At 30.8% G+C, this 18552-nt stretch overlaps 1 protein-coding gene across 1 annotated transcript in view; it reads right to left on the bottom strand.

Moving 5' to 3' along the window:
- The window catches only part of LOC126771847 (synaptotagmin-15-like), a 74429-nt gene that overhangs the window by 21527 nt on the left and 34350 nt on the right, over positions 1-18552 (bottom strand). Inside the window, exons 6-7 of the mRNA XM_050491987.1 lie at positions 7812-7900; positions 5533-5657 (exon numbers count right to left, since the gene is read on the bottom strand). Of these exons, the coding sequence (XP_050347944.1) occupies positions 5533-5657; positions 7812-7900 (214 nt within the window). The remainder of the gene's footprint in view (positions 1-5532; positions 5658-7811; positions 7901-18552) is intronic.

Here is an 18552-nt window from a genome sequence, read left to right on the forward strand (position 1 = left end):
CGTTTAGCAACATATCACATCATTTTATTTAGATTATATTTATAGTTTACGCGATAATCTATAATGGTTTGTACATTTATAATTGACATTCATATCAGAAATTATTTGTATATGTATGTTGTGTGTTTTGTGTAATATGAATATTGTTGGTTTGCTTATTAAATAAATAATTAAACATATAAAATATTATTCTTTTGATATAAAATTCTCCTTTCTATAAAATTGTAACTCTTACGTATACGTCTTATAAAATGAAGCAGATTCAATAACCTTGGGTAGCCGGGATAAAGATTAAATTTTTAAAAGGAGGATTAATTTCTTTATAATATTATCGTTTGAAAAATTACGTAAGTAAGAAAAATGGACCTTTCTAATATAGATCGTTTCATTCGCATATCATTATTAGTTGTTTAAAGTTTAACAATGTAGTTATTTAACTTCTTTTCTAAATCCTTACAACAATGACATTCGTTTTTTTTTATAGAATAGGAAGGCGGACGAGCATATGGGCCGCCTGATGGTAAGTGGTCACTAACACCCATAGACATTGGCATTATAAGAAATGTTAACCATCGCTTACACCGCCAATGCGCCACCAACCTTGGGGACTAAGATGTTATGTCCATTGTGCCTGTAATTACACTGGCTCACTCACCCTTCAACCGGAACACAACTATAACAAGTACTGCTGTTTTGCGGTAGAATAACTGATAAGTGGGTGGTACCTATCCAGACGGGCTTGCACAAAGCCCTACCACCAGTAAATTGTTAAGTGGTAGTAGAGTCCAAACGTGACGACGGCCAGTACAGTCGGGAAAAATATTGTGCACTAGCCGCCTCCGCCTTGCCGGCCCGCAAGATGCCTCTTCACGCCTCGTTTGAAGGACCCGGGTTGTTAGAGAAGTTGATAGAGTTGAAGTTGAAGTTGAGTTGGTAAAGAATTTCATTTTTCGGAAGTGCGATTAAAAAAAGGAGTTGCCAAATTTCTTTGTGCGCGAGGGAATTGATGTCACAGTTAGGCGGTGACATCGAGAGCCAGCACGCGTAGACTTATGAAGGAAGGGGGAAGCAGGAATTAGGGAGAATAATTCCTCAGACCACTCGCCGTGATACAGTCGATAGAAAGCTCTCAGCGCTGCTATCTCTCGACGCAATTGTAAAGGCTCGAGGGTGTTTGTGACCTTTACGTCACCAATAATGCGAGCCGCACCTCGCTGCAAGCTATCCAATGCCTCCAGTAGGTACTTAGCGGAGCCCCTACTAAAGGTGTGAGCAATACTCAACGCAAGACCGTACCTATTTTTTGTACAACAGACACAGTTATTGTTGCGTGAAAAAAACGCCGTACCTTGTTCAGGACTCCGAATTTCCGCGAAGCTGTTTTTATAACAGCCTGGAAGTAATATTTTGGACTAAGGTCGCACCGAACGTCAATCCCCAGCATGGCGATTGCAGGGAAGAGGGGAAAATGGATAGGAAAAAGGATGAAATACATATTAAAACTTATTTATGAAATTTCATGACTTCAAAATTTTTAGTTTTAATAAAAACGACAACTTTGAAAATGACGGGTTTCCATATAACTGTTTATTCCTTATTTTAACCCTTTAGAGGTGTTATTTCCAGAAATCCTTTCTTAATGAGTGCTTACATTATAAATGCATCAAGTGCCAAAATTTCAAGTTTCTTAACCTATGGTTTAGGCTCAGCGTTGATAAATCAGTCAGGAAAAGTCATTATATGTGTAGAGACAGCAACAAAAATACGTATGTTTTTATAACTTTTGATAGACTCAACCGATTTTGATGAAATAAAAACTAAACGGATTGTGAAATACTTCTTGTAATAATTCAGTCATTTCAATTTGTAATTTTACCCGTTTTAAAGATTAGCCCGGTCGAACAGACAGACAGACATACAAAAATAAAAAAAAAAATGTTGTTTTGGTTTTGGTAAATTGCAAATAGCCATATTCACTTTAAAAGAGGCAGTTATTTTAAAATCACAGGCAGATATTTCAATTTTATTTAAATGTATAGATATCCAGGAATCGGGTTTTACAATGTTATCAAACGTTTCGTTTCGAAACGCTATATAAAGAATCCTTGCACTCAAATTCGATTGTAAAATTTTAATCAGGCGCGCACACAGAAGTTGTACTTAAAAAAACTAAAATCATATAATTTATATACCAATATTTTGTATAGATTTTTATGTATTTGTCATAAATCATAGGTATCAACACACACAATCACATATTCAATTAAATAACGCCTAACGCATAAACCTGCATATGGATATATGCAGGTTTATGAGTTACTCTATCGGAGATAATGGAACTCAAGCGCCAGACCACAACTAATAAATACCCTTTTCGTTATCTAAATACCAGTAGTGGGTTCAAGCCGCAACCACTTACACAGCAGCCGCTTAAGTACCTTTTAACTATATGCACAATAAAATACGTACATTATGTAATATTAGGTCCTTACATATGAAATTGGCATTTTATACGAGAGGAATATAAAGTCAATTTCCTTTTTGTAAAATATATTTAATTAACCAAAGTATGCCATCTCATAGGTAGTTCATTGATCCCTTTACTAAAAAAACCATGGGGGCGAGAATCAATAAACTCTTTGAAGGAGGATGGACTGCCGCATCGGAGTTGAATTTTTTTCCTTGTAAGAAGTTGTCCAAATTCCGGAAAAAATGGTTATCTGTTGGTATGCAAGGTCCGGGGAGTACGGTGGATGTCGCAGAAATTCCAATTGTAGCTCATCTAACTTATTGGTTGTTTGTTGTGCAGTGTGTGGTCTTGCGTTGTCGTGAAGCAGCCTAGAGCGATTGACCAATCTTGGTTGTTTAGCAGCTAGTTCTTCATTCATAGTTTGCAGTTGCTGACAATAGATATCTGCCGTAATCGTTTGGCCAGATTTTAGAAAGCTGTAAGAACGACATCGGTGTTAGTCCACCAAGCACTCACAAATAACTTTTTCTGAGTCCATTTTCGCTTAGGGCAGGATTTGGCTGGATCTCCCGGATTCAGCCATTGCAACGAGCACTTCCGATCATCGTACAGTATTTACTTTTTATCACAAGTAATAATTCGATTTAAAATCTCTTCATTATTGTGTCGGTTGAGCAAAGTAACTCAGCAGTCGACGCGTGTTTGCAAGTTTGATTCACTCAATTCATGAGGTACCCATCGTTCAAGTTTTTTTACTTTCCCGATTTGCTTCAAGTGGATTAATACAGTTTTATTACTTACGCCAAAGCCTGCAGCTATCTCTGAAGTGCTTTGTGATGGATCCGCTTCCACAATAGCCTTTAATTCTTCATTTTCCACTTTGGTCTCCGGTCGTCCACCGGGTTGTTTCTGAACGTCGAAAATTCCAAAACGAAAACGTTGAAACCAAAAACGTACCGCGCAGTCTTTTGCAAGAACAGCGCCGTACACATCATTAATCCTTCGATATGTTTCTGCAGCACTGGTACCACGGTAGAACTCTTACTCGTAAAGATACCGATATTTCACGTTTTCCATTGTGCAGTAATAAGCGACGCTAAAGAAAAGTAATGAGGAACGAAACAGATGAATGACTGTTTTCAAAACTCAAATGTACCAGCTAAATGAATTTATAAATTTGAATTTGGAATTCTTAACCAAAGAGGAGATATTTCAGATCAAAATGGCCACAACGCTACGACAGAATGCTAATTTCATATGTAAGGACCTAATAATATAAAACAATGTGCTATTTTTGTTAAACAATAATTAGTTTGAATTGTTCACCACCGAGCAAAAACACTAATTAAGCCCATGAAGAGACACGCAGTGAATTGATGTTCCAACCTGTTTTGAGGACTCAATCTTCAATTAAGCTTCACGTATTATAGCCACTGAGCCATTCAGAAGATATTTTGTGAGTGCGGTTATCATAAAATCGCGAAAAGTAGGATATTTTTTCTTCAAATCTTACGAAATGATAAAATACTAAATCTCTATATTGGAAATTACAATTCTATAAAGTCAAAGAATGTTTATTCGTTTTTTATTAATAAACTTATCAGTGAAATGATTCCATTAAGATTATAAAAACAAAAAAACACTACCTGAAAAATATTGTACGAACACATTTTATATAATAGATGTTCTGTCATTATGAACAGTGGATGTTTTTATTTATTGTACCGCCAAAAGTGTATGCCAACTACCCTTAAAGTGTGTGTGTGTTTGTGTTTGTACGTGTGTGCGAATTGTCATAAATGTTGACAAGACAAAGAGAAAGATTTATCTTCATACATTATTAACGAAAATAAATTAATAACATCTAGAAAATTAGGAATTAATTTAAAAAATAACTCTACAAACTTCATTTCTGAAATTTTAGAAGTACAAACTATAATCTATATTATATGAATTAACCAACTCCTAAGTATGTATTAATTTTATCGCAAAATAGCTGAATTTTCGAATAAGAATTTTTAACGTCTAACCTAAGAAAGAAATGTGGGATGTTGCACAATAGGTTAATGTGTAAGAAAAAACGAATATATCTGTTCTTGAATGAAATACAATAGGTACGTAATATTTAAAATATTTTACATAATATAAAATAAGGTTTAATATAAATTTAGCAATAATAAAACTTAAAGCGAAAAATTTAGTTATCAAACGTTGTACCAAGAGAAAATATTATACAAATTATCAAAAAACTTTACAAAAACAAATCTTTCTTATAAGTTATAATTACTTTATAATAAAACTATGATTTAAACATTATAACTCGTATAGCCATGAGAAATATTTAGTTATGTATTTGAGTGAGTGAGAATGTATGCGAGTGATTCGGAAATGAGTAAAAGGAAGTAAAGTTCCAGTTTTCCATAAAACTCGTTTAATTTTTGTACACAGTGGAAATGAATTGTCAAATGAAATGCTTTGAAGTTTTAAAATCATTGAGAAATAAAGTAGCAGAACTTATTTTTGTGCAAAAAAATTAATCTGGTATTCCTAATGTTATACATAGATTAGAGTTAACATCAATACTATTTTTTTTTCTAGGCATATTTACGTACATATTTGTATATAGAAGTCATTCTCTTAAACAGTCAGAATTGACCTCAAAACAGAGATTCGTTAGAATGTTATCTTATAAAAATCGGAAGCTTAAAGAGCACAGCTGGTAAATCGTAGCGCAAAGTAATTTAAACTGATGAATAATTAAATATATGTTGAACAACAATGGGAATAAAACCTAAAGAAGAGCCAGAAATAATGCGCTGGGACCAGTCTGCGCGAGCTTACGTACTCCTTGGCAACTAAGTTATAAGTATTATAGATAATTGAATGTACAATAAAAATAAATGTTTGAAAAATCTTTGAAATAAATGTTATCTCATTAATATTACATTTGTGTCTATATTCGTATTTGTATATGTAGCCACTTAAATTGCGCAAGATACTCAAATCTTTTAAAGTTGTATCTTAAGGTGAAAATACAGAAATATATATATAATTCAACTCACCGTATAAAAGGGTCGCAGGCATTAGCAAGAGCGGGTGTACGGGAAGGTAGATGCTTGGCCTTTATAATATGCACCTGTAGACGCTCGGTTCCTGATTCATACTTCAACGTGAACCACACACGTCCCTAGGGAAATAAAAATGAGAGGTTATTCTCGGTTAAATACTTAAAATTATGTCGCTATACCGTTTCATATTTTAAGCTATGTTATATTTCAGTTTTGAAAATGTTTATTTTAAATTTTGTTAAATCTGCTGACTTTTACTTTGAAAAATTTAAATTAAGAATAATTATTAGTTTAAAAATATTGTAGTAGCTTAAATATTGCCATGATCATTATTAAAAATTTGATGTTTCAAATATTTCTATTCTATTCTTAAATTAACTTTTTTTATTTATTATGAACACCAAAACTCGGAAATTAATTATAGAACTCCTTTCTCATTAACCGGTATATTCTTTTTTTTTTTTTAAAAAAAAACCTCCAAGTTGCGTTTATAAAGTACTAACATAAATATTCATTAAATCTTCTGTTTTTATTTATTTACAATATTTTGTATTTGACTTGGTGGTCCAACTTGTCAGATAATCTATCATCAAACAGAAATACTATAGTATAGTTGTGTTCTGGTTTGAAGGGTAAGTGAGCCAGTGTAACGAAAGGCAAAAGGGACATAATAAATTAGTTAAGGTTGTTAGTGCATTGACGATCTTACGAACGATTAATATTTCTTACAGCGTCAATGTCTATTAGCAGTGGTGACCACTTACTATTGGGCCAATTTTCCTGACCACCTACCTCTTTTATAAAAACAATACTTGTCTAATTTAGGAAATTAATTCAATTAATAAAACCAACCAACATCCTGAAAGCTAGATTATGTTTTAATGTAATGTATAATTTTGTTACCAACCGTTTGAAGTGTTATAAATAAATGGATAAATCTGTTTCTTAAATTTCCTTAAAGGTTAAACAGGTGAGTTGTTTTTTAGTGAGCTTAATTATATCCTAAGTTTTGTATGTAAAATAAATTTCGAGTCTACTTGTATAAGCTCTGGCTTGCGCCTGTCGACACATTTATAAGTAAACGAATTTTATTTGAAATTGAATTGGATCGTTGAATAAGGCTGTCATGGACTAATGAATTTTCAGAGTTATGGAATTTATTAACGAGTTAATGTCAGGAATAAAATAAAAACATACATTCAGTTTAATGTTTTATGAATTTAATAAGTTTTATTATCTATATAAGTATGTATTTATAAAAGAAAAGTAGTATATGTAGTAAATCAGTTGTCTGATTTCCATAGCACAAGCTTTGTACAAGCTTAATTTGGGATCAGACAGACGTGTGTGAAAAATGTCCCAGGATATTATTATATTAATTAATAAAAACAATAAATATTTAATGCAACTATAATAATTTACTATAATAAGCCGAGATGGCCCAGTGGTAAGAATCTTAACCGATGATCGTGGGTTCAAACCCGGGCAAGCACCACTGAATTTTCATGTGCTTAATTTGTGATTATAATTCATCTCGTGCTTTACGGTGAAGGAAAACATCGTGCGGAAACCTGCATGTGTCTAATGTGTCAGACAGACGTGTGTGAAAAATGTCCCAGGATATTATTATATTAATTAATAAAAACAATAAATATTTAATGCAACTATAATAATTTACTATAATAAGCCGAGATGGCCCAGTGGTAAGAATCTTAACCGATGATCGTGGGTTCAAACCCGGGCAAGCACCACTGAATTTTCATGTGCTTAATTTGTGATTATAATTCATCTCGTGCTTTACGGTGAAGGAAAACATCGTGCGGAAACCTGCATGTGTCTAATTTCACTGAAATTCTGCCACATGTGTATTCCACCAACCCGCATTGGAGCAGCGTGGTGGAATAAGCTCCAAACCTTCTCCTCAAAAAGAGGTTACGGTATTTATTGTTTTTATTTTTGATATTATAATAAAGTACATTTTTTTAGAAACATTTGGTTTTATTGATGCATTCAATGGGCACGAGCCAACTGCACAATTCATTCTTACTCATATGCCGAATCGAAGCGACAATAGTTTGAAGTTATTAATAAAAAAAAACCAATAACGTTTAACTATGTAATATTTATCTTCTCTTAACGATATTTTTACTACCGCGAAATTAGTTCAAAACATCATCGTTTATAATAATTAAATTTATAAATATTATATTTAATTAAGTATAACGTATTAAAAACCAATAATTAAAATTAAAATAACTTATTGTATTACTTACCACGTGTCCTTCAGGCCACAATTGGTCTTCAACTAGACAATCAGCTTTATAAAGCGATGGATCCAAAACTCCCAAATCGGTAGTATTCGCTGAAAATAATAAAAGTAATAACTATCCAAGTCTCATACCTCAGTTTATAATTTACTTATACTTATTATATTTATACTTTCGCGGTGTAAGTGTCGAAATGCTTGAGTGTTCTTATCGAAATGACGAACAAAATTAAAAAAATATGATCCGGACTAAAGCCCAATATACTATATAAATATAAAATGGTTAGGTTTTAGATAAATTAACGTAATTAAAAACAAATTTAAAATATAACTTATTAAAAAAAAAAATTGTGCATTCGTTTCATTTACGGTCTGCGCAAATTTGATCACATTTCTCAATATCGACGTCAGTTCAAGTGGCTTCCTATCCGACTTCGCCGGAGCTTGCACATATTATCGCTTCTTTTTAATATATTAAACCATGGTAGCCCTGTTTACCTACATGAGCGTTTTCTGTTTTGTCCTGCTCGTGAAAGACCAGTACGCGCATGTGTGGCGTCGAAAACTCTTGAGGTACCATTTTTTAATACTACTTCCTTTGGTAACTCGTTTTCCGTTGTTGCCGCTCGCCTATGGAACTCTCTTCCAGATAATATTTTCCATAATAATGTTACAATAAGATCGTTTAAAATCAGAGTTAAGCAACACTTTCTTTCCACTTAAGTTTAATTTATTTTATATGTATGTATATATATATATATATATATATATATATATATTTTGTATCTATGTAAGTTGAATGTATATATATATTATAGATGATGGTATATATTAATATATTTATTTGTATTTAGTGTGTAATATATTCATTTATCGTTAAGTCTACTTGAATTTTATAATATAAAACTAATTGATATTGTACCTACACCATAAATATGTATTACAAATAATCTCCACTAGATTCAGGGTTTCTGGAAGAGATCTCTTGTTAGAGATAAGTTATCCCTTTGTACACATTTTTCATTTATATAATTTTCTGTATACTCTGTTGGTACATAAATAAAAAATAAATAAATAAAAACTTTTATAGTTTATTGAATAGATATATCTTTATTACACTGCAAAAAGCTTACCTACTAGTATTATAGCATTAAACATTGTACATAAAAGTGTATTTCTCAGTTAGAAGTTTTAAATGCCTTGAAATTAATCTAACCTTATAAAAACACGTACGCCATTATAAAGTACAAACAAAAACATCAATCGCTGTAAGATAATTCAAAGAGACGTTGTTCCTTGGGAAAAGACTTGATGTTTTTAGAGAATAGTCGGAGTTATTTCAAACAGATCACTTAAGTGGACTTCTAGAAGCTCTTAGATAGTTGTGGGAATTAATACGAGTGGGATTTCAATGGAAAGCCTCTTACAAAGTAATTAAATGACTGAAATAAAACCAATACCCAGTACCTCGGTGAGCGCCTATTTAAATTGTTTAGTTTGAAATCTAAAATATACACATATGTAAAACAAAACCGATACGTGTTTCTTTTTTTAAATTGTTTAAAATTGAATACAATTATTAAATTAAATTTAAATGACGCTTAATTAAATCCATTAACAAAATATTTGTTTTTTGTTGTTTCATTTTTAATTTTTTCACTAAGATATCGATTGTTTAAATGTGTGTACACGATTGAAGTATAGAAAGATATAAAAGATACCACAAATGTATTTGATTGAATAAGACATCGATTAGAAGCTTAGTATCTTTGATAATATCTCCTTCATTCCGGTGATTTAATCCGGATATTTTATACCGACATATCGACTTTATGTAGACTGAAATAACGATAATGGCACTGCAGAATCATCCGATTTATTTTCGCGCAAGACTTTTTCTAAGGTTAATTAGACTGCTTTCAATTCGCAAGAGCACACGAGATGATTTTTAAAATATTATATACTATATATATTTGCGTCACTCTATCGTACACATATTCAAAATGCTAGGGGACATAATTGATGAGAGAGATTTAAATAACCGATATCCTCATGATGAGATTAGCTCGGATAGTGGATACTCATTGTGATTCAGTGGATTATATTTAGCTCATTGTATTTCACTAATTGCCAGTTTATATACAAAATATAAAGGAACTTCGATAAGATTGTGTTACTTGAGAACGTTATAGCCTAAAAGCAATTAACACTGTCTAGCCAGTACATTTTACGGTGATGATGTAAATAATTAAAAAGCGAAGTTTTGTCTAGTTCAAGCGCCTTCATTTCGGGTCGATACAAAATATTTTAAATTAGAACTTCTTATTCATGAAACGTTAGTTAAAAATTATTTCAATGTTTAACTTGCTATGCTAATAATTTCAATTTTTAATAACGTAAAATACATTTATTATACCTTACGCATTAATATTTAATTTTAACTTCTGCCCTTTATTTTAATTCTGCTAAAATTCAAATTGCGCATTTTTTGTACGTGTGTGACGTACAAAAATATTTTAGATCGAAACCAATTCAAATTTTTACAAAACAAAATAAATGTCTGTTTTTCGAAGTTAGTCTCCGAAGAGAAGAAAACATTACCTTTGTAAATCATAATTCATGAATGGCCGTATTCCATCTACTGTTTTTTTTTATCGGAATTCAAACGTTTATCAGTGGCATAGTATCTTTTGAATTTTAAAAATATCTTTCTTACATAATGCAATTGTTAAAAATACGTAGTAAACTGCAATTTACTTTGACGACCAATGCGATTCGTGCGCATCCAAGCGCAGCTATGCGTACTCATTTGTATTTCAATAAACATAATCATGTTTTTATCAAAAGATTACAATTTGTATTTGATTCATACAATTTTCATTTTTATTTCATAGCAACTGTCCTTAAAAAAGGTTCGAATATAGCTACGGAAAGAGCTGTGAGTACGGACTCTAACAGCGTATTTGCGGACAAATTAACTTATATTTATTTAACTCTTCACACACACACTTCAATATACGGTGGACGTGGAGAAAATATTTTATCAAGTAGATATTAACTTCTAAAGTTTTCTAATTATAAATAATAAAAATAGTAGTATAAGCGTTAGAATGTATCAATAAAATTATACCGTAACCGTACCGTAACAGCCTGTGAATGTCCCACTGCTGGGCTAAAGGCCTCCTCTCCTCTTTTTTGAGGAGAAGGTTTGGAGCTTATTCCACCACGCTGCTCCAATGCGGGTTGGTAGAATTCACATGTGGCAGAATTTCAGTGAAATTAGACACATGCAGGTTTCCTCACGATGTTTTCCTTCACCGTAAAGCACGAGATGAATTATAATCACAAATTAAGCACATGAAAATTCAGTGGTGCTTGCCCGGGTTTGAACCCACGATCATCGGTTAAGATTCACGCGTTCTTACCACAGGGCCATCTCGGCTTTTTTATACAAATCAATAAAATTATATGACGTCAATACTTTTTGTTACTACAATCTTTTAACATAATTTAAAAGAAGTTAAAAATCTTAAACATTCTTTTATTTGTAGAATCTTAACTTGTGCAAACCTTAATTTGTAAATTTAACCGTCTAGTAGAAAATAAAATTTGAATAGACAATTTCTACTTCAGCCTTATTATGAATGAAAGCCAAGCGTTTAAAAATTTTAAAATTCTTAATCCCACACATTTTTCACAAAAATACGTAAAATAATTCCTAACAATGAAATGATTCGGACAAGTACCAATTATGTTCAAATGATCAATTAGTTAGACAATATAATATATATTGAGTGCTTATTCAAACTAAATACAAATCAATACCCATTCCATCACTTCTATCATATTTAAATAACGTACATTTTTAGATCGAGTAAGGTCCGCAAGATCATCTTTAACCGTGTAGACGTCTGGAATTCATATGTAATCCAAAAAACGGTCATGCGAAATATTAGATTTCTACCAATTTTTACTGTGCATGGAAAACTAAATACCAATTTATTTAAACATAAAGTTTGATTGGATCTATTTAGATTGAATATTATGACAAAAAGAAGATATTTATTTCTTGTTTTTCATGGAACATAAATAATTATTTTATTTTATTCAATTAACATATGTAAACTACGTAATTTAATTAGTGAAAAGGGAAACTATAGTGCTTCTGACTTGTTCTTTTCAGTTGAATCTATATTCAAAACGTAATCGTTTTACATTTATTTTACCTGTACCAAGTTCAAAAATGCTTCGAAGAGCCAAATTGAATATAAAATATTTGATTTTAAATATATACCGTAGTTTTAATAAAAAGTAAACTTTCATAAAAAAGGACTACTACTAGGATAAAATAAGAAATAAGAAATATATATATATATATTATTAATTCAATTATATAAATATAATTGAATTAATATATATATATAATATACAATTGCTTAACTAAATAATATATAAAATGTGCATTTTAAGTAAATTAGTTTAAATAGGTATTTTTAATACATATAATAAGAAATATTTATATGAGTGCCAAATTTTAATAGACTTTACTAAGCTATTCTATAAATAATATTTTAATCTAAAATGCAAACCCTTCATATTAGTTGAATAGCAAAAGAGATGATTGTTTATTATTTTAAACAAAATTATTCATAATTGAATTTTTGGGGTTCGCCAAAATGAAATGCTTAAATAAGATCATCGCTACCAATTAATTTGACACCCAAAAGCTAAAAGATTATACAAAACATTTCTCCAAAAATTAAATATTGAATGGTCAAATTCCCTTGCAGTAATACCTTTTAAATGTGTGGGATGTTTAAGGGACTGGCTGTTGGGCAAAGACCTTTTCACCTTTTAGGGGGAAGGCTTGAAGCTTCATTATTATACACAACCTATCTTATCCCTTTGTTGTATTTTAACCTCTTTCTCCACTAGCCATTTGTATCGGTCCTGCCTCTTGGAATTCTCTCCATGGCTTTCTGCTCTTCGAACCTTTTTTGGTGCTCGTTTGAAGTTTATTCTGTTGTAGTTTGTCATCTCACGTTTATTGTTAATGGAATACATTCGTACATATATCTGCCAAATTGCAGTAGAGCGAGCTAAATGTGGAATATGCTTCAAACCTCAAATATCCACACTAAAATCAAATTACGAGTAGCCAGTGTCATCAACTTCATAACATAAATAAAAATATAATATTAATTTGATATTCAAAGGAATATGCGATTTTTCTTTACTTAGAATATTAAATTACTATGCATTATACATTGTATTTTTATTCGACAAAGAACCCTTTTACAATTTCTCGCTTATCGTTGTTATATTGTGAGATTCCTTAGTATGTAAGTGTATAAAGAAACATGCAAAGTATATTATACTTATTTTCATTATAATACAATTAAAAAAATAAGCTAGTACATATCCCACTGCTGGGCAAAGGTTTTTCCTAATGACGGGTAACGTTTGGAGCTTATTACACCACGTTGCTCCTATCTCGGTTCATGGATACACATTTAACTAAATTCATCTAACAAATGTCGGTGTTTTCGGTCGGTTCTTGAACGCGACTTGAATTATAAGCGCACATTAAGTAGCGCTCGGTAGTAGCTTGGTAGTTCTTGCTCGGGTTTAAAGCTGAAATCTTCGGTTAAGATTACTTTTTGCTAACCACTTAGCCATATAAACTAATTATATTATAAGTGTAATAAATTCAACTTTTTAATGCGATAATTTTGTTATTACGTTCCATTTAATATGTTATTATATAATTTAATTAAAAAGACAGAATGATAGTTCGCTAACATTTATTTCGAATTATTTATTGTCCATTAATTTGATTTTATATTTAAACGATTATTTCATTTTAAAATCGTAATGAAAATTATTTTATTGACCAGAGAAGTCAAGATAAATAATATAAAGCCATGTTTCCGAATACGTAAGGTCGATGCTATTTTCTGCGACAATTTATGCGCATCTATGATATAATCCCTCTTCATGTACCATGTCATAAACTTACAGACTCTCTTAGAATAATCATAGTTAGTAACAGCCTGTTAATGTCCCACTGCTGGGCTAAGGCCTCCTCTCCCTTTTGAGGAGAAGGTTAGAATAATCATAAATAGATACAATATAAAATTGTGAATCACGGTTTTTCCCGCGTATAAATATATTTTATAAGATGGAATACTATAAAATCCTAAAATCGAACAATATAAATTAAAGCAAAACAAAGCCCTTTTCCTGATGTTAGTTATAAGTAATTATAAATACCTACTTTTATATTTTAAATAAACAAACGTACGTACGTACGTAGGTTTTAAGTTGTAATAATTTTTGTTACAACTTAGAATTTAAATAATTCGATTATTCTAAGATATTAATTATAATATCTTAGAATGATTAAAATTTTAAAGTAGATTATTAAATTTACTTTAAAATTTTAATCATTATCTGTTTTAATTACATCTGATAAAAAGACAAACAGAAAAATATTGTTGCATGGTTATTTTGAAATAGCAGAAAAAAATGGATTTTATTTATTTGTATAGACAAATAACCGTGAAATTTGTATTCTTTGCTTTTATTGTAGGATATTATGGACTTTAAATCTAAGTATTAATAAATATAAGTATGTATTGCTCAGTTCTTCTCGCGAGAATATGAGCCGTTGAAGGAATTGTATAAAATGTTCTTTTGAAAGTGCTTACAATAGCATATTCATATTTGAATAACAGATATTCCAATATTTCAAGTTATCTATCAGTGACAGACACAAAAGGGTCAGGTACAGTATTTATAAGTTTATTTTTTTTTTAAATATATTTTTAATTGGTTTATATTTTCGTAATACTTCCTTAAACATAATTTGAAAGAAGAATTTTAATTTTTTTTTTTTTTGCTTTAATGCATGGCACCTTCTACATTTAACAAGTCGTAAATTTTACGACGATAATTCTGTCGCGGAACACTATAAATTCATAAAAGTCCACACTGAAACATACTGCAGTACATGCATTTCGTGTTAAATTTCCTCTGTGAAGTCACGTTTCATAAAGAACCGAGCGCTCGTATATTTCTCTCTCGGTTTAAAATGTTTAGAAGTTTATATATTTCGAAATATAATTTGTTTCTAGGATATTTTTATACTTTTAATATAACCGTTGCGTAGCGGGTGATTAGTTGAACAATGTGTCTTCTTCTCGAATGTCAAATCAATGATGACAGAAAGACAGAAATCAGTGTTTAACTAAACAGCCACTAAGCAACGCTTATAAGTAAGACGTTAGACTTTACGTATATAGTAACAACTAAAATGTGTTTTAAAGCTGGACGTCGGAATCATGCATCCGGGTTGTACATTGCTAATCGTTTCGCATCCCTCGTACATTGAGGTTTATATATAAATAGTATAAATATGAGTTATAAATTAAATTTAAAATACGTAACCCTTGCTTTGTGACTCATACCTATTTCTGGTTCAAAAGAAAAATTAAACAGTATGAGGTAAGCAAGCAGTGGAAATTTGACTTATCTAGACGTTAGCCATATAAATTTAAATCATATAAATTTCGTCTATGGCAAGAATATAATATAAGAAATGCGTTTTGCTTTATTTAAATATTATATAATATTGTTTAAGATATCACTAACGTAATTATTTCTACTAAGTATCTATATGTAAATTATAAATTAGTGCAAGATGGAAGAAAAAGTAGAACGTCGGATATAATCTAACCAAGCCCTGCCTGTCTGTAAAAAAATTATTCAGTAACTAATTAAAATCAATTTGTAATATAACATTTTTTTAATATTAAAATATACAAATAATTTAAATTTAAATTTCGAATAAGAGAACACATGATATCAGTATAAAACTAATCACTAAAGAAAACGGTTTAAAAAAATATATAATTCCAGCAAATATATTGTGAGTGAATTGTTTGTTAAGTAGAGCATTAGAGGATTTAGTGCCGCAATCAAAGACAGTGTACGATTAAGTTGTCAATAAAACTGGAAGTTGTGTAACTTCACGTGCTAATGTTTCATAAACATTGTTAGTGAGTTAAAACAGCTGTGAATTTGATATTAGACTAGGAACAAACCAGACACAGTACAAATTTAACTTTACCAAACTGCTCTGACGTTTTGTTTATTAAATGAAATATTAACTGAATTCTAGTTGTACTAATAAATATTTAGCAAGGTTTTTCTTTTAAAACGAAAATTTTAACTCAAGAAATAAAAAAATATAAAAAAAAACTATGAGAATGTGTTTGTTTTTTTTTCTTTACAGTAAGAAAATAGGATTGTAAAAAGATTTATTATAATGTATTATAATTTAAATTATTAAAAATATTTTTAATCATATTTTCGTAGTTCACTTTAAACTGGGTTATTCATGGATTATTCTCGAGCAATTGTCGTTGAATGTTCTTTTAAAGCTTTCGTTGTGCTTTACAATCCCAAACTGACCACGAAATAAGTATTAAGTGATTCAATGATATCAAACGCTAACGTCGCAAATACACGTACACTATTTAAATGTGAATTTATATTTCTAGTGAGTTAGTTGTACAAAAATATTGGTATCCGTCTCTACTGGGAAAAGAATTGTTTTCAAAGAAAAGTCCGCAGTATCGAAGGAAAATATTTTTGTTTGATATGGTCGCAGTATGTGAAGAGAGGACGTATATCGGGTTATTTTAAAGTTACACAGACTTGTACAAGCATTTCATAGTATACGATGCTCGAGTAGCAATTCAGATACTGGCGGTGTCATGCGTGTGTGTGTTAAATGTTATAAATATATTTTTTAAATACTTGGAATTAATATTTAAACGGCTTAAAATGGTTTCAAGCGGTGCCTAAATGTGAATATCTAATTAAGACAATTAATACAATGAAATATATAAAGATGCTTTGCTAGTTCCACACGTTACTTACTAACTACCTATTTATTTAGCTAATCCCGAGAGGCAAACCGAATAATAGGACACATTTCTACCGGGCCGTTAAGCCGTGAAGCGTATACGCAGCTTTATTGTATGTGTTAAGGGCAATTTTAAGTCTTAAGCAGAAGGTAATAACGTTCACTGATCCTTTGTAGTGTCTTGGGAATGTAATAGAATACTGTATTAACTCGTTACACACACGTTCACTGCAATTATGTATATTCAACAACCCACATCGGAACGAAGCATCGTGGTGATATAGTCTTATCCTCAAAAGAGAGCATGCTTTTATCCAACCGTGTTATTTCGAAATCAATCGGTAGTAGATTTATGACAATTAATAAGTAAGTGTAACGCTTCTATATTGAATAAAGATTTTTAACTTTGACTTTGAAAAAATAATTAAAAAAATAAATAATCAATAAACATAAATTTCAATCTTATCTAACTTTGGGTATTAAGTGGTACCCGCAGAGGCTACAAAAATAATTTCAATAGTAATTTAGTTTGCTTTTGAAGTAAATAATAGTTTTGTGGTTTCAGCTCACCGATGTTATGAATCATAAATGAAGGAGTGGCTAATGGGCGTGGCGGTTTGCGAATTATGCATCGATTAAAACCAAAGTTTTACACCTCATGATGAATTTAAAATTTAGAAATGTAATTTTATGAGCATAATATAATAGGAAGTTTCGATTATTAGTTCTAATATCAGAGCTTTAATTGTATAAAAGCGTTATGCCAAATAAGTTTTTTGTGTATATCTAAATTAAAGACAATAAAATGAAAGCAATTGTTATTATAATTCGATTACAATTGAGAAACATTAGAGATTACAAAGTGAAATTTTACTTCTATACAACGAATAATCATAGTTATACATTAATAAAACAGTCCATTAAATAGAACTAATTAGGATAGATAACGTTTTATGATGTGTATGTAAAAACAAAATACTACACTATTTTACTAGCAGTAATGTCTAGAACTTATTGATCCGAAAGGACTTATTTCTTTGAACGAAAAAGTTGCAGATCCCGATGTTTGAGCTTCAAATCTTGAGTCGAGCCAATAAAAGTTTTTGTGGTTTCTTGTCAAGGAATTTTTAATAGCACCATGGAGCTAAGAAGCTACTACTTTTTATCTCCATGTTGTACGTTACACTCCTATGCCTCGAAAAACAACTAAAGCCTTTGGTCCTTGACCTGATCTGTCTATGGACGTGTCAGATCGCTATCATAGCGGACTAAGAAATTGAGAACGAGCACAATCGACGAAGTTATCAAGTAATATACACTTGACAGATCCACTAGTTTTCTAATGCGTAGAATGGGTATTTATGTTATGGTTCCATGATAAGGGAGAGGTGGAATTTCAGATCCTAATGTAGATCTTGGTACGGAATCATGTCAAACTAAATATAGAATATCCCCTAAGGACTCCCTTCACACGCTTACATTATTCATATTATTATATAAATTTTAGTAACGAGACCGTATATTATTCATAGAGCCATAAATGTGTAATATTTAAAGGTTTTGAAGCCAGTGATTAATATTAAACTAAAATTATATTTAAAAAATGTACCTATTGGATGACGGTTGGTGAACTTTCCGTTTTACGCTTTTAAAGACGATGATACATGCCTCCGCCAAATTCAGGCATTCAGAAATATTACCCACTCCTAACATCGCCAATGCACCATCAACTTTAGAAGTAAAGATGTTATATCACTTCTGCCTGTACACAACAATACTACAGCAATACTTCTGTTTGGCGGTAGAATATCTGATG

The sequence above is a fragment of the Nymphalis io genome, chromosome 11 (genome assembly GCF_905147045.1).
Source record: "Nymphalis io chromosome 11, ilAglIoxx1.1, whole genome shotgun sequence".
In the NCBI taxonomy this organism is placed as follows: Eukaryota; Metazoa; Arthropoda; class Insecta; order Lepidoptera; family Nymphalidae; genus Nymphalis; species Nymphalis io.